The sequence below is a fragment of the Aquarana catesbeiana genome, linkage group LG08 (assembly GCF_042186555.1).
Source record: "Aquarana catesbeiana isolate 2022-GZ linkage group LG08, ASM4218655v1, whole genome shotgun sequence".
NCBI lineage: Eukaryota > Metazoa > Chordata > Amphibia > Anura > Ranidae > Aquarana > Aquarana catesbeiana.
In genome coordinates, this window is record NC_133331.1 from 141270494 (window position 1) to 141291069 (window position 20576).

Sequence of the window (20576 nt, forward strand, 5' to 3'; positions counted from 1 at the left end):
TTTATTATGACCTACAGAGCCCATGCAAGCTACTTTTACATGGCCAATATAGGCCATGTAAAAGTAGCTAAACAACTAAAGGTATATGCAGAGCATGTAATGTATTTAAATAAAGATAAAAATGTAAAGGGGCGGGTAAGGCCAGTGCACCATAAATGAAATGGAAACAAGGGATGAGGAAACTGGGCAGCAGGTATATTTATTAAAGCATACCTATAAATAAATTAAAATTCCACCTGACCATTTTGCTAACTTAAAAACACAGGCAAAAAAATACCTTGTAATATTTACATATCTCACAAAAACCATGGCACTGGGCTCCCACTGAGGCTGGTCACATAATTGGATATGGAGGGACTGGTTCCCCCATCTCAAATGGACACATTTCTGCAGAGCTACCAATTACCTGCCTTACCTTAATTTCACTCTGGTACAAATGTACCCAAGCATTAGTTTGTTACCATCTACTGTGAAAGCCTCTCAAAGTGTTTTTTTCTAGAACAGAAAATACATGTCTCCTTTGATGTAGGAGCCCAATAACACAGGATAAATGGGGAGAGATATAATTTTAATATGGCACACCACAATTTTAATACAACTTAAAATGTTGTCTAAATGTACAACAGATCCAAGACAAACCACACACATAAATATTTTGTGTGTCCCAAACAATTATAACTAAAAAAAATTATAAATGACAACCTCATTGTCAGGGTCCAGATCTGAACCTGGGGCCTCTGTTGTGTCTGGCTGCAGCTCTTCTCATTTTGCCACCTGAGATGCTGGACAGTTCCCTGTCACATCCCTTGAACAATCTTGCCTTGTATCTTGTTTATGTTGTACCTTGAACTCTTTGCACCTCCAATTAACTTCCTGATTTAAGCCATGTCTCTGCACTTCCTTATTGCCAGATTAATGTGCTTTCTTCAGCTAATATTTTGCTACTTGCAACTGTCCTTAATTTTGCTACCAATTGTTACCACCCTTTGGCTTGTTCCTCGACTGCACTTTAGCTTGACCCCAACCTGCAACCACTTGTTACCAACCTTTGGCTTATTTACCGACTAGGTTTCTGCTTGATCCCTACCTGCTACATCTGTTACTGGTCCGCAGCTTGCTCACCTCCTGGTGGAGCAAACCTGAGGACCCCAACCTGACACTAGCATGGAATGAAACCCATCTCCGCCATCAGGAGCTCTGGTGAAGACCAGTAAGCACACTTAGACCCTGTACCTCTAGTGAGCCCACGTGTTCCGCTAGGGTGACCTGCTTATTTACTTATCCTGCTGGTCCTTGTGAACCTTTCCACTGCTATAGCTACTGGTCTCCAAGCCTCACCCTTGACCATGACACTCATTCATAGTCAGCATTAACGAATATAACAGCATAGACTAAAACATAATTGGTTGATTACATGAACATGGGATAACAAAGATAGGAATGTTGCCCACACTAATGCTCTGCTATGTTTTATTTTCCGACCTACACTGGAAAAATGACAGCTAGAATATGATTGGTTGCAACAAACAAATCCAGCCTAATGTGTATGTGTTAGCGCAATGTGCTTTATCAAGGGGCCTACAACAGACATCTTTCTTTATTGAACCGTGCTACTATGTTTGCTCTATGCAAACACTATCTCAAAAAAAAAAAAAAAAGGCAGATCCAAAAAGCTGAATGAAATGTTACCATTTGACATGGAAACGTTTACTTTTTTTGGGATGCTGTTGTTTCACAGATCAGATAGCAGTTGCATATAGCTCCATATATGTCAATAAAATACAATGGAAAAATAAACACAACTGACTGCTTTAAAGAAACAAGCAAACAAGTAATGAATAATGAACAATGGGGTAAATAAGGGATTAGTAAATAGTATGAAAACAACGTTACAGTTTTTATTTTTGTTTTTTTACAACCCTATAATTTAACATAATAATATTAATAGTAATTATTATTAACAACAAAAATAATAGTGGTTGATACTTACAAACCTAAACCTATATATTAATTTTGCTCTGCTGTAAAAATACAAAGCCCCCTGTGCCATTACGTCGTCTGTATCCTGAGTAGAATGATATAAAATTGGCTTGCTAGTATATAATATTTATAAGATATTATAACCATTTTTTTGTATTTCCTATTCAAGGTTCTAATAAAAACAGGCCATGGCTAAGTTGTCATTATCATCTTATCTGCAGCTATGGCAAAGCACAAAGAAGCTGAAATCTATCCTTACTTACCGGTTTCCCAAATTCCAACTCGGAAAAGAATTTATACCAAGGCTCATTCTTTAAATCTATCTCTTCTGGGCTTTTATCCCGAGTCTACAAAGGTCATGACAGGGGAATGGAAGGAAGAAGGAGAAGAAGATCATGAAAAAGAACACAGAAAAGGGCCTGTTAGAGATGCAGATTTCCCAAGTACTCCTTTCCACTGCCAGGACTAGAAATTGAGAAGAGAAATTTTTTTATCTGTAACAGTGGATGTGAGGTCACACTTTATCCTGCATCTTTAACAGAACATGGATATGCAAGAAACAGAGCTCACGGCACAACCTGGCATTGGATGAGACATAAGACACACAGGATACAGAAGACAGATTAGTAATACACCTAAAGTACAATGGATAAAATGACAGTATAAACAGTACACACAAGCTGGAAGTAACACAAAAGGAGTAAGGTAAAGTAAAGTAGATTGCCAAAGAGTAGAAGGCCTCATGCACACTGATCGTTCAATTTCTCCTTTGAACACCTTTTACTCCTGGCAGGAAAAATGCACCCAAAGCCGTGTATTGCAAACGTGTTTAGGCACATTAAGCATTTGATCATTTATGGATTCCATTGACCAGAATAATAATTTATTCTGGCTACTGGAAGGAACGAACACTCAAATGCTAAACGTGTCTGCCCAAAACCTCCTCTCCTGAATGCACTGGTGATGTTTTTTTTTTAGCCTGTAAACGCTCCTCTTCTAATATGCCTGCAAACAACTGTGTGTGCATAGACATATAGGCTAACAAAGAGCTTATAACTGCTTACCAGCATAAAGAAAAAAGGCAAATGCCTGTAAAAGCCAAGTTGTTAAGCGCTGTGTGCATGAGCCCTAAATGTCAGCTGCACAAACTTATTGTCTGCAATCCCCCTCACCAACTATCACTCAATTACCAGAATATATTCTCAAACTCGGACAATGTTAAAAGGTTACTGCACACAAGCACCCACAAATGTAATTAGGGTTTAAACAAACATCTCAAAACATCACCAAGAATTTCAACTAAAAACCTAGCTGTAATATTTTCTATCTTTCATTTAGATAGGATCACCATATGTAGTAGTAATTTACATAGAATTATGGTGTAAACCTATGCCAATACTGAAAAAGCAACAGAAGGTGGGCCCTTCTGTTAAAAATTCATATTGCTATATTGCTTTCTGAAACTTTTCTGAAATGCACAGCACATCTGATAATTATACTGCACTGTAACATGAAACGTCTTACTTTAGCTTCTATTATATTGTAAGACACAGTGAATGTATTACTTTGTATAAAACAGTAAATCAGTGGTGCCATCTAGTGTTACTTTTACTTTACTGCACCCCAGGAATGGTAGTGATGAATATATTTCGCACTGTAAACCTGTCACAAATCTGGGAGTATAATGAAAAAATACATAATCAAAGTGTACCTGAATGGTCAATCAGACATCTGTGGTGCCATGTAGTAAGTGGGGGAGTGCCACATATTCTCCCTACCTGAAGGACTAGGTATTTTTGTTTGTTCTCGGGGCCAAATCGAGCATAAAGGGAATGAAGGAACCGTAAGTATGTGCTAGTGAGTCAGCCAGCCATTCCAAGGTGGCCATGCTGTGCCCTAAATGAGCAAAGCAATGGTTTAATGTAAAGTGACACTAAACTCGGGTTATAAAAAAAAAAGAAAAGCCCAAGTATGTATTCTTAACTTAAAAAAACCTTCTTTTGTAGCATCATCTAAATTTCCAAATGCCTCTTTTTTTTGCTGCTATAATCCGACCTCCTATTAGAGGATGGCTATATTTGTTCTCTATGGTCCCACTGTATGCAAGAAAGTAGTCACCCTCTTTTGATCGCTCCTAAGATGGATTAGGGACTATGGAATTTGTATTGTACATAAAGCAGTGCACATGCCTGCAACTAACATACACTGCACATTCTAAACAAATAGAAGAGATGAGGGTAAAGGGAGAGGTTTGGGAGCTTAGATGCAGCCAAAAGAAAAAAAAGCAGCACAAAGGACATAACATACTGTATATTGAGTAGGATGTGTTCCTTGTGCTGATGCTTCTTCTGTTGTGAAATTCTCTTCTGTCCATGAACCCCCCCCCGCCCCCACCTCACAGTAATCTTCGAGTACAGTAGGGGTAAAAAGACCTGTGGGAGCTGTCACAGGCTCTCATCTAGAGTGCCTGACTATGCCTGCCCTTTCTGTCAAGCTATGCTATTTACTGAACCAATACTACCACTTCTTTGAATGAAACAGGATCTATGAATGGGGGGGGGGGACCTATCAATCATCTGCATGTCCACCATTCATAGATCACTTTCCATTCATAGAAGCTGCAGTAAGTGTTCAATGGATGGGACTACTGACTGCAAAGTTATGTCCCTTGCAGTGATTTCTGTGATTTTTTACTTTTTTTGCTGGCACTTAGGCTTTAAGTAGTAGATGTGTATTGATTATTTATGGAGAAAAAGGAAATTGTTTAGTGTCACTTTAAAGTATATCTAATGCCCAAATGGTTTTTCTTCATTTTAGCTGTTGGCTACAACCCTGTCAGAATTGTTTGCTATTTGCCTTGTTCCATTTGAAAGACGTTTACTTACTTCCTGTCCTGTAAATACAACAGAAAGTAAGAGGAAACTTACTCTCTGGTGAGACAAATGCCAAAAAAAGTTTGGCTTTTAGATGCACTTAAAGTGGAGTTCCACCCACTTTTACAACTCTTCAGCATCCCTCACTAAACTGTGCACTGTAATCAAATTGGATATTTTTTTATTTTTTTCTCAGCACCTACTGTACATCTGCTGTATTCATTTTTCACTTCCTCCTCCCTGGCTGCGGCCCATCGCATTATTTCCTGTTTGCAATGCCTTCTGGGAAGGGGCGGCAACTTCCTCTGAAACTGCCGTTGCTATGGAAACCTGACCTGAAACCTATTACACTGCTTGTGCTGCACTAAGCATGTGCGAAGTCTGCAAGGATGAGATTCAGGAACAAATACAGTCTGGCTTCAGATGCCCAGACTTAAGATGGCCACGGCCTGCTGTAAATTTATAAAATAACAAACTACTGCTATAAACTAACAAAACAGACCTTAGTTTACAGACTAACTTTACTAGAATACATTAAGCTTGTGTATTATAGTTGTATTTTTATTTAAAAAGTATAATTTCGACCGGAACACCGCTTTAAAAACCAGAGCCATTAGTAGATACCGAGATACAGGCACGATGTTTGGCCCTTTTTATATAGAAAAAGATCTAAAAAAAAAAAGTAGTTATTAAACCACATTTACTAAGCTCTGAGGAAAGGAAGTGCTATAGCACTTGCAGAGTGCAACTGCACTTCAAAAGTATACAGTCTATTTGCCTACAACCACCCCAATGTCTACCTATTTTTGTCAATTAAGGACTAAGGAATTTGCTAAAAATGTCAACCAAACAGCTCCCGCAGTTCCTATTGGCAGTAGACACATATGAGGTCTGGAACCTGCTACCAAACTTTTATATGAAAAATAACCACCTGAAAAACCAAAGAAATCTAGAATAATGGTATGTGAATGATAGAGTTGTTCCATTCAGGCCTGATATTTCAGGTATAAGGTGTAAGCAGATTAAAAAAAACACTCCCACACATTTGGGACCTTGGTCAGATTTCTTCACCAAAATTCCCAGCTCCGCCCATCTGCTGTGACCATTTGTAATGGTTTTAATTTTCTCTTTTATTTGCCATTCTAATGTAGAAGGCTGAGAGTACTTTGCGGCAGCTCTAGTAAAATGACACTTCATAACAGTAAGAAATAAATCTGGGAGATTTGAGCTGCAGCCCCCCCAAAAAGGTCAGATTAAGCCCACAACTACCACCCATAAGAGAAATACTTGTAATGAGTAGACTGACAGCTATCAAAGACAGGAATCAATACCATGAAAATTAGTGAACACATGTTAGAACATTGCTGTCACAGCTGTGCCACATATTAACAGCACCTTGCCAGCTAAAACAATATGACTATGAGCTGACAGCATGTGACATATATTCTATATTTCCCAGTTCAGGTGCTATGATATCAACAGTGCGTTTTTTTCAGACCTCTAGGCAGTCGCATTGGAAAACTCACTACTAACACTGTAAAAGAAACATGGTAATTTTTTCACCAGGAAACACAAACTGTTATGAGAAATAGTTTGGAAGACATTATACTAGTTAGTTTATGGTTAGAGATACTTGGCACAGGACCTGTGGCAAAGAAAAAGTTAACATTTACCAATCAAACTCAGACATATACAATATTACTGCACATTCTCAGACATAATTTAAAGTAGAACAAGTGATTTAAACAATAAAACAAGTAAACTGAACAATGTGATCCGTTAATGCTGACATGCATAAATGCCATGTCATAAAAGTGACTAATCATGCTAAAAGGAGATGACTTTTAGACACAATCAAGTTGCATATAACGTTCAACAGATTTGGAAATACAACACAAAGCTGTCATTTATGTAAATGTTATATGGCACAACAGTTATGGAAAATGTTAATTTCCTATTACTTATCATACAGGCCTCAATGTGTTATTTCCTGAGCTGTATTAGTGATCAGTTCAAACAATAAAAGGCACGGATTTAAATTGAATGTATTAACACAGCTGCAATACTTACAGTTTGATAATCCTTGCCATTGCTTTGCACTGTTCAACTTCTCTAGTCTTTTCTCAACTCAGTATTAGTAATGGCACTGCATTAACCCACCCCCTGTGCACACGGGTCAAGCAACAAAACAGATTCAGTGGCTGCCCTTGAGTTACATTACCATCTTCTCATTGACGAGTGCTGAGGATTTCCCAGGCTGGTACTCATGAATGCTCCTTGGCTCCGCACGGTATTTTCTAGTGTCAACCTTCTTGTCTGGGGGATCCCAATCATTCCTGTGGACAAGGAAAGCAATTAAGCGTGAAAGCTCCTGGTTACCCAGGAAACACGTGTTGTGGATGGAAATATTCCAGAGCTGCTAATCCCGTGTCCAGCTATTCTCATCTCCAGGCAGGAAATGTACTTGAGATTGGGGGCACTTTCCATCTGCTATAATGTACATGAGCTTTTATGACAATCTCACTGTACATATTAGAACAGAAATAGAATCCAATCATCTGTTTCCTAGAGAACACAATTCATCGTTTTTAACCTGCTCTGAACACGCAGGCAGATAAGCAGATGTTTCTTGTTGTGTTCCTAGGAAACGTCCCCTTGGTGAAGGGCCAGGACATACAAGGACTGGGAGAGGCCCTACGTAACCCTTTCCAAAGCCTGCTCAACAGCTAGTCTGTCATACTCATTATTTCCAGACGGAAGACGGTTTAAATCTACTTTATGAAACAAGATATTAGAATGCTGTGGCAGAAGGATGACACAACTTATGTACAGCTAGGTAAGACTACTAATGAAGACCGTAGAAAACCTCTCTGGCAGCCTCTGGCAATTTGTAAAGTTTTGCTAGCAGGACATAATGACATGTACCTAAAGAAGATCATTATGAGAAAAGATGATCTGTCCTAGGCTCTACTTGCATAATGACAACATACTAACTTTCCCAGGAGGCTAGAAGGAACTTCATCTGGCTGAAGCCAGTTCTGGCGCAAACTGTATAACATAATCTTGCCATTGACTCTCCAGTAAAGAATTATTATGTCTGATGTCAAGATTTTATGAAGTCTACTGCTGGCAAGAAAAGCAGCCAGTTATTAAAAATCCCTGTCCCAACTTAATTAAGAAAACAAAAATACTTGCTTTAAACACAGTTTAGGGATGAGACTTTGAAGAAGCAAATAAATTGGCAAGTTCTGCACTGTAACATAAAATTATTTTATTTGCAGTGTACTGACAATTTACGTTTTTAGAATGAGGGACCTAGTTATAAAGCAGCATTATGGTCTAATTATGGTCATGGTATTGCTTTAAAAAAAACAAACAAAAAAAACACATTTATAAAGCACAACGCCATGCTTTACAACTGTGCTTAAAGGGGTTGTAAAGGTTTGTTTTTTCAGCAGCAAAGAAGGTTTTTCGCTTTATTGCATAGAATGCATTAAGGTGAAAAACCTTGAGACTTTAATTCACTTTAATGCTTTCCTTGGTTCTGTACTTCAAAGCCTTTTAAATCCTATTCATTTCAATCATTATTATTATTACAGGTACTTAGATATCGCTGTCAATTTACACGTGCTTTACATATATATTGTAAATTTATATCAGTTCCTACCATCAAGGAGCTTACAATCTAAGGTCCCTAACTCACAATTATACATACATATACTAGGGCCAATTTAGACAGGATCCAGTTAACCTACCAGCATGTCTTTGGAGTGCGAGAGTAAACCACAGTACCTGGAGGAAACCCCATGCAGGCACAGGGAGAACATGCAAACTCTAGGCAAGTAGTGTCATGGTTGGGATTCGAACCCGCGAGCCTAGTGCTGCTAAGCAGAAGTGCTAATTACTACACCACTGTCTTGTTACATGACCTGTTGAAGTCATGTGACTGGCCTCTCCTCCAATCAAGGAGTGCTCTGAATAATGCACAGACTACCCTGCCTGGAACACCCCAGGCTCCAAACTGTGACCTGCATTTTATGAACTACACTGCAGCATCCCCCAAAAAGCAGTATACACTTCTTTATGAAAAGCAACCTTAATTCACAAGTTTTACATTTTTCATTTGTAGCATAACAGCTAAGTATTATACATTTTCTTCATTATAGAGAACCTATTTTTTTTGTTTTAAAAAAAAATATTTATAAAGCACCTCACCTTTCATGGCTTGGTTTGAGGGAGGAGGAGCGGGCTGGGAGAGGTAAGGTGACAGACCTGCGGACACTATTCTCCATGTCAATATGATCCATCTCACTCCTGGAACGTGGCACAGAGGGCTGCGATTTTCCTGGATATTACAGGCCAGAACTAAGAGTCAAATCATGTACTGCCACAAACACATAACTGGTGATACTAAACCATTTTCCATAATTGTACATTCAACCCCAATTCCAAAAAAGTTGTGACACTGTGTAAAATCTACATAAAAAACAGAATGAAATGATTTGCAAATCTCATAAACCCATATTTTATTCACTATAGAAAATAGGAAACATGTCAAATGTTTAAACTGAGAAAATGTATAATTTTAAGAGAAAAATGGGGTATTTTTAAAATTGATGGCAGCAACACGTCTCCAAAAAGTGGGACAGGGCCATGTTTACCATCCCCTCTTCTTTTAACAACACTCTGTAAATGTCTGGGAACTGAAGAGACCAGTATTGGAGTTTTGGTAGAGGAATGTTGTCCTATTCTTGCCTGATATACTATAGGGGTCTAACTGCTCAACAGTCCTGGGTCATCTTTGCCGTACTTTTCATTTCAAGATGTACCAAATAATTGCCATTGGTGAAAGGTCTGGACTGCAGGCAGGCCAGTTAAGCACCTGGATTCTTCTACTATGAAACCATGCCGTTGCACTGTCCTGCTGAAATATGCAAGGCCTTCCCTGAAAAAGATGACATCTGGATGTAAGTATATGCTGCTCTAAAACATGGATATATCTTTTAAAATTGATAGTGCCTTGCTAGATGTGCGAGCTGCCCATTCCATACACACTAATACACCATCAGAGATGCAGGTTTTTGTACTGAGTGCTGATAATAAGACGGAAGGTCCCTCTCCTCGTTAGTCCGGTAGATGTGGTGCCCATGCTTGCCATTTCAATACATCTGACCGCAGAACAGTTTTCCACTTTGAAACAGACCATTTTAAATGGCCCTGTGTCAGGGCACCATCCAAAACGGAAGTGCTCAAAGACCTGGCATTCCTGCCAGTACCTTGCATGGCTACAGGAATTTGCACTGGCGCATAACAAATGCGCAGATGCGCACAAGAATGCGCATTTGCACACGCATGCGCGAACAGGTGCGTGCCGGACCACGCAAGCGCACAACCACGCACGCTCCCAACATCTGGAACTTAGCCACAAGGGCAGCCCTCTCTCCGTTGGCCTCCAGCATCAGGTACGTGATACCCTGAGAAATCGGCAGCATTTCTGGATTATGTCCAGATATGGCTTCTTCTTTGCATGGTAGAGCATACAGAATCATGCCTGTTTTTAATACAGTGCGGTATGAAGGCTCAAAGATCACAGGCATCCAAAATTGCATTTTGGCCTTGTCCCCTGAGCACAGACATTTCTTCAGATTCTTGGAATCTTTTGATGATATTATATATTGTAAATTATGATATATTTAAATCTTTACATTGAGGAACATTATGCTGAAATTGTTCAACATTTTTTTAAACACAGTTTTTCACAGATTGGTGAACCTCTGCTCATCTTCTGAGACACTCTGACTCTCTAAGATGCTCTTTTTATACCCAGTCATGTTACTGACCTGTTGCCGATTAAACCAACTGGTTGCAAAATGTTCTTCCAACACTTCCTTGTTAGTACCACTTACTTTATTAGCTTTTTGTTGCCCTGTCCCAACTTTTTTGAGACCTCTTGCTGCCATCAATTTCAAAATAACCTTATTTTTTTCCTTAAAATGGTACATTTTCTCAGTTTAAACATTTTATATATTTTCTATTTTATATTGTGCATAAGATATGGGTTTATGAGATTTGCATTATTGCATTCTGTTTTTATGTAGATTTTACACAGTGTCACAACTTTTTTTTTGAATTGTGGTTATATCTTACACTATACTTTACCCATGACCTACTTAAAGAAAACATGCCATTAGAGAAATAAGTAGGTTACTGAGGGTTTCTCATTCTCAAAATAGTAGTTGCCTGACTGTCATGTTGGTACTTTGTCTTTAAAACTTTGAGTCACATACCCACAACAAGTATGGAGTTAAGGTATTGTAAGTTTTGTTTGAGTTTTATTTGCTGTATGTTTGTTACATATCTGTGACCCAAATACTGAAGCTAAATATAGCCAGGTAAATAGTATTTTCAGAAAGATTAGATCAATCATGCAGGCCACATAATCTTGTTACAACAGGTATATTCTAAGGAGAATATAAAGGGAACTGCATATTTTTATACAGCATCACATTTGCAAAACAGAGGCACTGACCCTGAAGAGCTTTCAGTGAGTGGTCTATAGCCAGTGCAGCAAGAATCCCATACAAGCTTACTGACATTATGCAGGAATTCTAAGCTCTCCATCAATGATACTAAAATGGTGTCAGAGCTTAAAATGGAATATAAACCCACTGAGGAGAATGTTTCCATTGTTTCCAGAACTGCTAAATATATATTAGATAAGCTTGATAACTACTGTATAGTCATAGTTCTTTTCAGAATAAGTAATGCTTTTTTGTTCAGTTCTTAAGCTGTTTAATTATCCAGATATAATTTTTGCCAAGTGCTTTGCTTGCAGGCAAGATCCTGTACTTTTGGCTGGATGATACCTCTAAATTCCACTTCGGGAAGGGTAACTCATTAGGGCAAAGTACAATAACCCATAGCAACCAATCTGAATGAGTCTATCATCTGACTCCGGTAAACTTAATCCTGATTTGTTGCTAAGTGTTAGTGCTTTTGCACCCCCTTTCTGAATAAGCCTATGTTAGTTAAAATGTGATAATAATTCTCTCCACGTAGCAGGGGTGTCACAATCTTCGTATATGGAGAACTTAGAAAAGCAGTATGCATAGTATTTCAGCATTTTATTTGTGATACAAGCCCATGGTCATAAAGGGTAAGCTTTTATCCTTTTAAGTTTTAGATCTGTATACTAGAAAACAACAACGTAAGCGAAAAATTTTAGTTGCCTTTATTGAAGAATGTTGTTGACTGACAGTGCCACCTAATGGTTGTGCAATGTAGTGCAATACAACCACACAATGCAGAAGCTTTACCACAGAAATCTGGGGCCAGCAATTGATAACTTGTTTTTTGAATGCTAAAACTCCGGGCTGTCAGTCTTATCCTCCCTTTACTACTTGGGATCAGTTTTCTGCTGTCTGCACTGCCTCAGAACCAGATCTGCAATGTCAGCTTTCCGTGCCTGATAAATAGTGCATGGGGAGGGAGGGGGTGACCCCATTTAAAGCTAAAAGAAAACTCTTTAAGACAGTGGTTCTCAACGCCTGTCCTCAAGACCCACTAACAGGCCAGAATTTAAGTATTACCTTGGGGAGATGCAGACTAGAACACTGCAATCACTGAACAGCAAATTATGTGTAGCGGTGTGTTGCCACTAGTTACTAACATCCACCATATCACCCTGCTGCCAGACCTCTGTATATCACCTCCGAGACAATGAACAGTCTTTTGCTTTGTTTTTGTTTATTGGGGGGATATAACTTGGTTGGGGTAAAGGGGTATATGGGATGCCCATAGATCAAATTACTTTGCCATCATATTAATAACTTAGAACTTCACTTTGAGCCTTGAAGAAAAGAAACACATGTATAACATCTACAGTCTCTTCCCTGCATCACGATGCAGATTATTGCTCCTCCTCTGCATAACTCCTGAAGACTATTGCTCCCAGGAATCCTTCCCTCCCGCACAAACTTATTCTGTGGCACATTATGTTCCTTGTCACATCCTCTTCTTATATGTAAAAACCCACTCTGAATAGTCTCTATTGCTGACTCTGGTTGCTGCTACTAGGCCAGAGGCCTGCAGTACCTCTCCCTGGAGGCCTAGTAGTTTAAAAGCATGTGCTGAGCGGTGGACTACTGTTCCCAGCTAGCCCAGCTTGCAAATCCTGCGCCCTCAGGCCGCATCGATTTGACACTATTACCCACAGTCTCTCCTCTGATCCAGGACTCCTCATCAATGACCGTGTAAAGATGAGGACTTCACCCATGACCGTGTAAGGATGAAGTTCCCTCACAGACTCCCTGGCATGTCTCCACATCCAGAACTAAACTGTGGTACACTCACTGACCTTTCTCTGCCTGAAGTCCATGGTGAAGAACTTAACCAGACCGCATGTTCCGACAGCTTCTCCTGTCCCTCTGCTCCAGGAACTCCTCATCAATGACTATGTAATGATGAGGACTTCACCCATGACCGTGTGAGGGTGAAGCTCCCTCACAGCTCTCCCGGATCTGCTCCTGCAATCGGCGCACCCCCCCAGATGGGGGTGCCCTCCTGCTGCTGTCTAGTACTCTATTCTTCACTTCTCCCGACCGACAAACCCTCCCAGTGGCCTATTACCTCAGCTTATATGGGAGGCCTGCCCCCTGCCAATTCCAGCTGGGGATTGGTCAGGGCTCCTCACATGAGCTGCCTGCCACTCCAGTTCTAGGCCCTTCCCCTCTTCCAGAACATTCTCACTGGAAGCAGGGGCGGCGCCTCAGAACCAGAGTACAGGTGGTCACACCCACTGCTACACTAACAACTCCCTGTCCCCAGATCAAAAACAAACAGGCCTAGCTTGCAGCATAGGCATGCTTAAATTTACCTGTACTGACAGTTTCCCTAGCAAAAATCCTATGGTAGAGGGTGCTACATATGTCACCTGTGATGTATTTCAGTTATCTTGCAAACTTGGCCTGTTAGTGGGTCCTGAGGACAGGAGTTGAGAATCACTGCTTTAAGAAGTCCTGAAAGTGGGAATGGGGATACAGTTTGCGTATGCTCCTGCTAGATAACAGAACATGATCTAGTCATATAAAAAAAAAAAATTGTAAAGCTTACCATCTTCTATATATGAATGTCGCCCATAATTTGGATAAGAATCTGAATCATCATCTAAAAATAAAAAAAAGAACAGAAATGAAAAGCTTTTAACAGAGTTTTGACAAGAAAGAAGCAAATCAAAGAAATGAACGAATGATTCCCCAAATACCAATCAAATAAAACAGGTTTCTATCTATGTACTCTGCTATGGAAGGAGGATTTTCAGACTCAATAGTAAAAGAGACCTCAACCAACTTTGGATCTTCACAATCGCTTTGTGATGAACATCGCCTATGTTTTATATATATATTGACAGCACGATTCAATCATTTTAATTTTAGTGACGATCCTTCTCATTTCTAGTTAGATATTGGTAAATCACATTGACAGTTCCTATCCTTCAACTTTACTTTGCATCAATAAAATAAACATGGAAGCAGTACTAAGGAACCTAAGTAACAGTGCATTTAAAGGGCAAGTTCACCTTTCAGAAAAAAGAATAAATGCACATAAGTTTGCAGAAAAAAAAATGTGCATTGATTTTTTATTACCCCGGGAACTTGCAAAACATTGCAGCTGCTGCAACGCTGATATGTGTTTCTGTTGTATTCTCAGAATACAATAGAACAGTGGTAGAGATCACTGCACCAACATAGCTTATGTTGATACAGGGATCTGTAATGCCCCACACACACGGTCGGATTTTCCGACGGAAAATGTGCGATTGGAGCGTGTTGTCGGAAATTCCAACCGTATATGGGCTCCATCGGACATTTTCCATCGGATTTTCCGACACACAAAGTTTGAGAGCAGGCTGTAAAATTTTCCGACAACAAAATCCATTGTCGGAAATTCCGACCGTGTGTACACAAATCTGACTCACAAAGTGCCACGTATGCTCAGAATAAATAAAGAGATGAAAGCTATTGGCTACTGAGCCGTTTATAGTCCCGACGTGCGTGTTTTACGTCACCACATTCAGAACGATCGGATTTTCCGACAACTTTGTCCAACTGTGTGTATGCAAGACAAGTTTGAGCCAACATCCATCGGAAAAAATCCATGGATTTTGTTGTCGGAATGTCCGATCAATTTCTGACCGTGTGTACAGGGCATAAGTGTTATTTTTGTTCAAGCCACTGGTTGAACGAAAACAAATCTCACTGTGTATAACCTGCTTTACTCCAACTTTCTGCCCGTACCTCTGTATGGTCTTTCTGTTAGACAGCTGGAGGAAGTGTCAATGAACTACAAGGGCGCTTATCAGCTCATTAAGAACTACAAGCCTAAGCCTTGGTGGCAGACAGGACTTTTAGTTCATTTCTTCATTTACAGATTCCTGTGCTCCAAACAGCCATGCCAAATTTGAATGTGACAATGGCTGTGAGAGGAACCCCCCCCCATTGTCACAAAGGACGGGGGTGAGGGGGGAGGTGCTGGAGCATGTTACATGTTACACCCTAAATATGGGTGCAACATGCTCCAAAAGGTGAACATATCCTTTAAGCTTCCCTGCGAGAATCCCCTCTCTTTCCTGATGACCCTATGCAAATACTGGCTTTCTGAAAGTTTCCATTTGCATAGCACTAGGCACATTCCTTACCTCACATAATTGTGCTCAGGCCTGGTAACTGTTCACTCCAGTATTAAGCATTGTTTAATGTTTCATCTGACCTCTGGAGCGACTAAGGCCTGACAATTGGTGGCTCAGGTGCTAAGCACAGCATAATGCCTTATCTGGCCTCTCCAGTTATAAAGGCCTGGTGATTGTTCACCATGTTTTATCTGGCTTCCAGAACTATCCAGGCCTACCAATTGGTCACTCAAGTACCAAGCATTGTATAATACAGTGTTGCCAACCTACCAGATTGAAATTTACTTAAACGACACCCAAAATTTACTGGCACAGACTACAAACAAGTACAATATGCAATTAACAATGTGATTTAAGGCAGATATTAAGGCAAAAAACATATTTCTTATTTTATTTTCAATATAGTAAGTAGCTCAGGGACAGGACAGAGGATGATGACACCTCACTGACATGACACGCCTCCTCCTGAGTCACAGTGACAGTCTCTCTCTACACCAGGTGATCCCTTCAGTCCACTCCAGTGCAAATAGCACTGACAACCCCGCCCCCGGCTTGACTTGCTCCCGGCCCCCAGACCCGCACAGAAGGCTACAGTCACTCCGCTCAGCTCCCCTGCACCATGACATCACACAACATGCTCAGATACACCTCCTGCCGCCGCAACACACTGTAGCAGGCACTTGGATGTGCATGTGCAGTTCCGAGCCGAGCATCACAGCCATATTTTTTACTGACAACCTTTTCCTGTCATTTGCTGTCAGGAGAAAAGTGCCAATTTTACTAGCTGCCAGTAAAAATACTGACGGTTGGCAACACTGGTATAATACCTTATCTGGCCTCTGAAGCAATTCCATTTTAGTCTATATTTGACCTGTATAAACAATTAGAGCACGTGCCAAAACAAGAAATGTAAAGTGTATTGCAATTCGGCATGCAAAAAATCCACAACATACCAGGGAAATTAAAGGAAGCCACAGGCTACATGGAAGCAAACATAATTGTGAACATGCAGTACACTGCAATCTGTTCTATAACAGTATAAACAGTATTTGTTGTCCTGGGAGCAATCCTGGCGGTTTTAGAAATATTGTGTTGCAATATCTGTTGTAACATCAGCAAACAAGAAGTCTATTCATCATAAATGAGCAGCTTTTCTACTTGGTGCTTAATATACAGTACTGCCAAACTGTATACTTAAAGTTTAGCTTTAGGAAACATCTTAATTTAGAAAACTTAAAAACAAACCTAGTGCCAAAATCTATTAAGGAATTCTCGTATGCCAGAACGTCCAATGGCGTATGGTATTATATGGCATCACGGACATGCATGCTTTTATTTTGGTATTCTGTTACCTATAGCACCCAATCACCTACACACAATAATCAGGTCTCTAAAGCATATTACATGGTGATTTTTCTACTGTGTGCTGCAATGTGCTTTTTTTTTATGGACAAATATTCAATTTTCTATTCACTAAAGTTTTAGTGCATAGACCACCAGTTGTATTTACTGCATTATAATATTAATATTATAATATTAATTTTTGTGGTATTTTGTAAGTAAAAGATTATAACACAACTTTTATTAGCCATTCTAGGTAGATGAGATAAAACAAGACTTAAAATGACTCTACATCTGTATGATATTTTGTAAAGGGGAACTTAACTTTTTGAATAGAAAATTACTGTTAAAATAACATCATTGCATCTTAGTAAACTGACCCTTTATGAATCTTAGAAGCACAGGCACACAGGATAAATAGCATGTATTATTAGTGCCTTATCTTTATGAAAATATCCAGCATTGATGATCTATATAGATATCTATAGATCTTTATTCTGTGAAAATCAATAAAATGGCATGGACAACTTGACGCTGGGTCAGGGTGTACTCTAAATTTTAGGTTCAAACTTTGTAAGATAAACCGTCTCTCATTAAAGTACGCCTGTATTGCCCTTAAATAACAAACTCAAGCTGTATAGCAAATACACACTTCACTTTCACAGCAGCCTCTTTCCACTCTAAAGCCCCAGCCATAGGCATGCCAAAGGGGTGTGCCAGGTGTGCCTGGGCACATTCTAACCACCCCCGTGCGGCATAGATTTTTCTTGCTGCCTGGGCCCACTTCCTTTTCTGAATGAGTGACTGTGAGTGATTGGTACAGATCACTCACTGTGTTCATTCATAACTAAAGCCTAGTAAACTGTGTGTTCTAGGCTTCAGTTTGTGAATGAACAGGAAGCTGCTCAGTACAGAGGATTTCCCATTCACTCATTGTCCAGTGCAGCTGACACTGCAGAGAAAGGGACTGGGTATCTCTGTCCTCAGCCTCTTTCTCTGTTGCAAAAGTGAGACATCAGGAGTCTGTTTAGATCCCTGATATTTCACCAAAGCCCCAGTAGGGCTCCTAAAAGAATTGTAAATAAAAAATACTGTAAAAAACAAACAAAAAACTACTGACACTGCCCTACGAACACCGTCCATGTTTTAATACATTTTAAAATAATGTTTGTTTACATCTATAAGTGTGTGTGTGACTGTGCGTGTGTGTATATATACACACACCTCATATTTTATATATATATTCACACACACCTCATATTATATATATATATATATATATATATATATATACACACACACATATACATTTATTGAGCTTTGGGGTGCACACCCTAATGCAATAGTCTGCGCACGCCAATGGCACCAGCAGAGCACCTACAGTTCGTAATCAATTTAAATCACAGGTTTCTGTATGTCAGTATTTGCACACACCAGACCCTTCAGCCTCCAATAAGTCACCCAGGCTCCAAGGAGTGGATTTCTGGGATGGGAAAGGTTGTGCCAATACTCCCGTACCTGGAAGCTCATATTTTAAAGTTCTAGCAGTTTGTGTTAAAAAAAAAAAAAAAAAAAAAAGAAGTAAACAGTGCAATTTGCTGAAACGTTCCTCTCATACTGCTCCTTCACCGCAGCTCACTGCAAATAAAACAGACAGCTGTCCGCACGGTATATAGTGTGTGGGCAGTGTGAATGAGCACTAACAATTGCTGCAATATATAGATACAATTTAACAGCTAACCTGTAGTTCAATGGGGTTGATTTACGAACGGAAAACAGAATTGCAAGGAAAGTTGCACTTTGCAGTGCTTAGTGAATGAGGTGAAGGTCTGTTGACTAAAAAGTTGAATAAAAAGTTTTTTTGTTTTTAGATTTTTTTTTTCTTTGCAAAGTGAAACTTCACCCTATTCACTAAGCTCTGGGAAAAATTAGCTTAAAGGGGTAGTAAACCCTCAAGTTTTTCATCCTGCAGCTCCAGCCGCTGTCTCTGATCCTCATTTGCTGGATTGATAGCAGCAGGAGCATTGGCTCCCGCTGCTGTTAATTAAAGCCAGTGACAGGGCAGGGCCGAGCCCTACTGTCTGTGTCAATGGACGCAGCAGCAGGACTCGGGAGCATGCCCGCACAAGTGCCCCCAGGGAATGCGGGTCTCCGTGGCGGCACTCGAGAAGAGGATCGGGGGCCCCTCTGTGCAAAACCCTTGAACAGAGGAGGTAAGTATGACATGTTTGTGATTTAAAAAAAAAAAAAAAACAACCTTTAAAACCCCTTTAATAACAAGTTCAATATGTAAAAAAATCTGCACTTTTGATTTACCATTGCCCAAAAAAAGGGATTGCTAAATCTGGAAATGCTCACTGTAAAAATGCAAAGATGAATAAAGTATAAACTGGGTTATTCACTAGATACGAGCATAGGTCTAGAAGTATTTATTTGGATGCCATAACATTAGATTATAGCAACAATTGGTAAATTCAATGGCACATTGAGCTCTTGCCATTCACAATTGTTAGCTTATGTTTAAAGCCACATTGCACCTTTTCCTGAATCCTGTGGCAATTCTATTATTATTTAGAAGAGGGAGACAAGTTGAATTTTGTAAAAATTCTCAATCCTAGACCATTTGCCACAAACAGGTCTGGCGCCTCTAAATTGGCAGAGATAAAACAATTACTGTAAGCAGAATAAAAGGACTGTAAAAAAAAAAAAAAAAAAAAGACTTTTAGTGTTAATTCACAGCAAACAAAAGCAGAAACACAATATACAAGTAAAGGCGCCGGGAACTAGAGCAATAGTTATCCCACAGTGTTAGTATAAGTTAAAAGCATATTGATTTATGCACAATTAAAATAACATGACAAGAGTCCATAGACTTGTAATATATTAGAAAGTCCAAGGACCATATGGGATGGTGATAGGGGGTCCCACACTCAGGGCTGCCATCAGGGGGGAACAGAAACCATGTTCTGGTACACTGAAAAAGACACAAGGGGAGAGGCGCCTCTGGGTGCAGATATAGGACAAGTTTAATAATACTTATAAATACAGGCAACTCACATTTGTGAAGTCCTAAGGATTGATTAAATCCCAGCATAGGGGTAGTCATCAGCTTCGTCAGTCTGTTCCTGCTTTATAGGCGCTCTGTGCTTGATACAAACACTGCTGGATGATAAGAACCAAGCCGCAGTGGAGATTGCTCAGAAAGAGGCTTGAGGAGCAGTTGCTGTGCAGGCGAGGAGGGATGACGTCACTGGGAAGCTTCCCAGTGACGTCATCCCTTCTCGCCTGCACGCCAACTTCGCCTCAAGCCTCGTTCTGAGCAATCTCCACTGCCTCCGGCTTTTTAGCATCCGTTGGTGTTTGTATCGAGCACAGAGCGCCTATCAAGCAGGAACAGACTGACGAAGCTGATGACTACCCCTATGCTGGGATTTAACCAATGCTTACTTAGGACTTCACAAATGTGAATTGCCTGTATTTATAAATGTTATTAAACGTGTCCTATATCTGCACCCAGAGGCACCTCTCCCCTTGTGTCTCAAAAGCAGAAACACCACCGCATGTCCAGGCCCAAATCTGCTTCGGGTTAAAATGAGTATAAAAAAGCCAATAAAGTTATACAAAAGAGCTAAACAGCCTCAAAGCAAAGTACAGTATGTACATCATATCTGATTGTGATCTTTCCAATTACCTTC

The 20576-nt window shown here is 39.9% G+C and overlaps 1 protein-coding gene across 10 annotated transcripts in view; it reads right to left on the minus strand.

Annotated features, from left to right (window-relative positions):
- The window catches only part of SORBS1 (sorbin and SH3 domain containing 1), a 211188-nt gene that overhangs the window by 100602 nt on the left and 90010 nt on the right, over window positions 1-20576 (minus strand). For all 10 annotated transcript variants that reach the window (XM_073596488.1, XM_073596489.1, XM_073596490.1 and 7 more), the window contains 4 exons: window positions 13965-14018; window positions 9069-9198; window positions 7075-7189; window positions 2244-2327 (listed from right to left, as the gene is read on the minus strand). In XM_073596488.1, the coding sequence (XP_073452589.1) occupies window positions 2244-2327; window positions 7075-7189; window positions 9069-9198; window positions 13965-14018 (383 nt within the window). The remainder of the gene's footprint in view (window positions 1-2243; window positions 2328-7074; window positions 7190-9068; window positions 9199-13964; window positions 14019-20576) is intronic.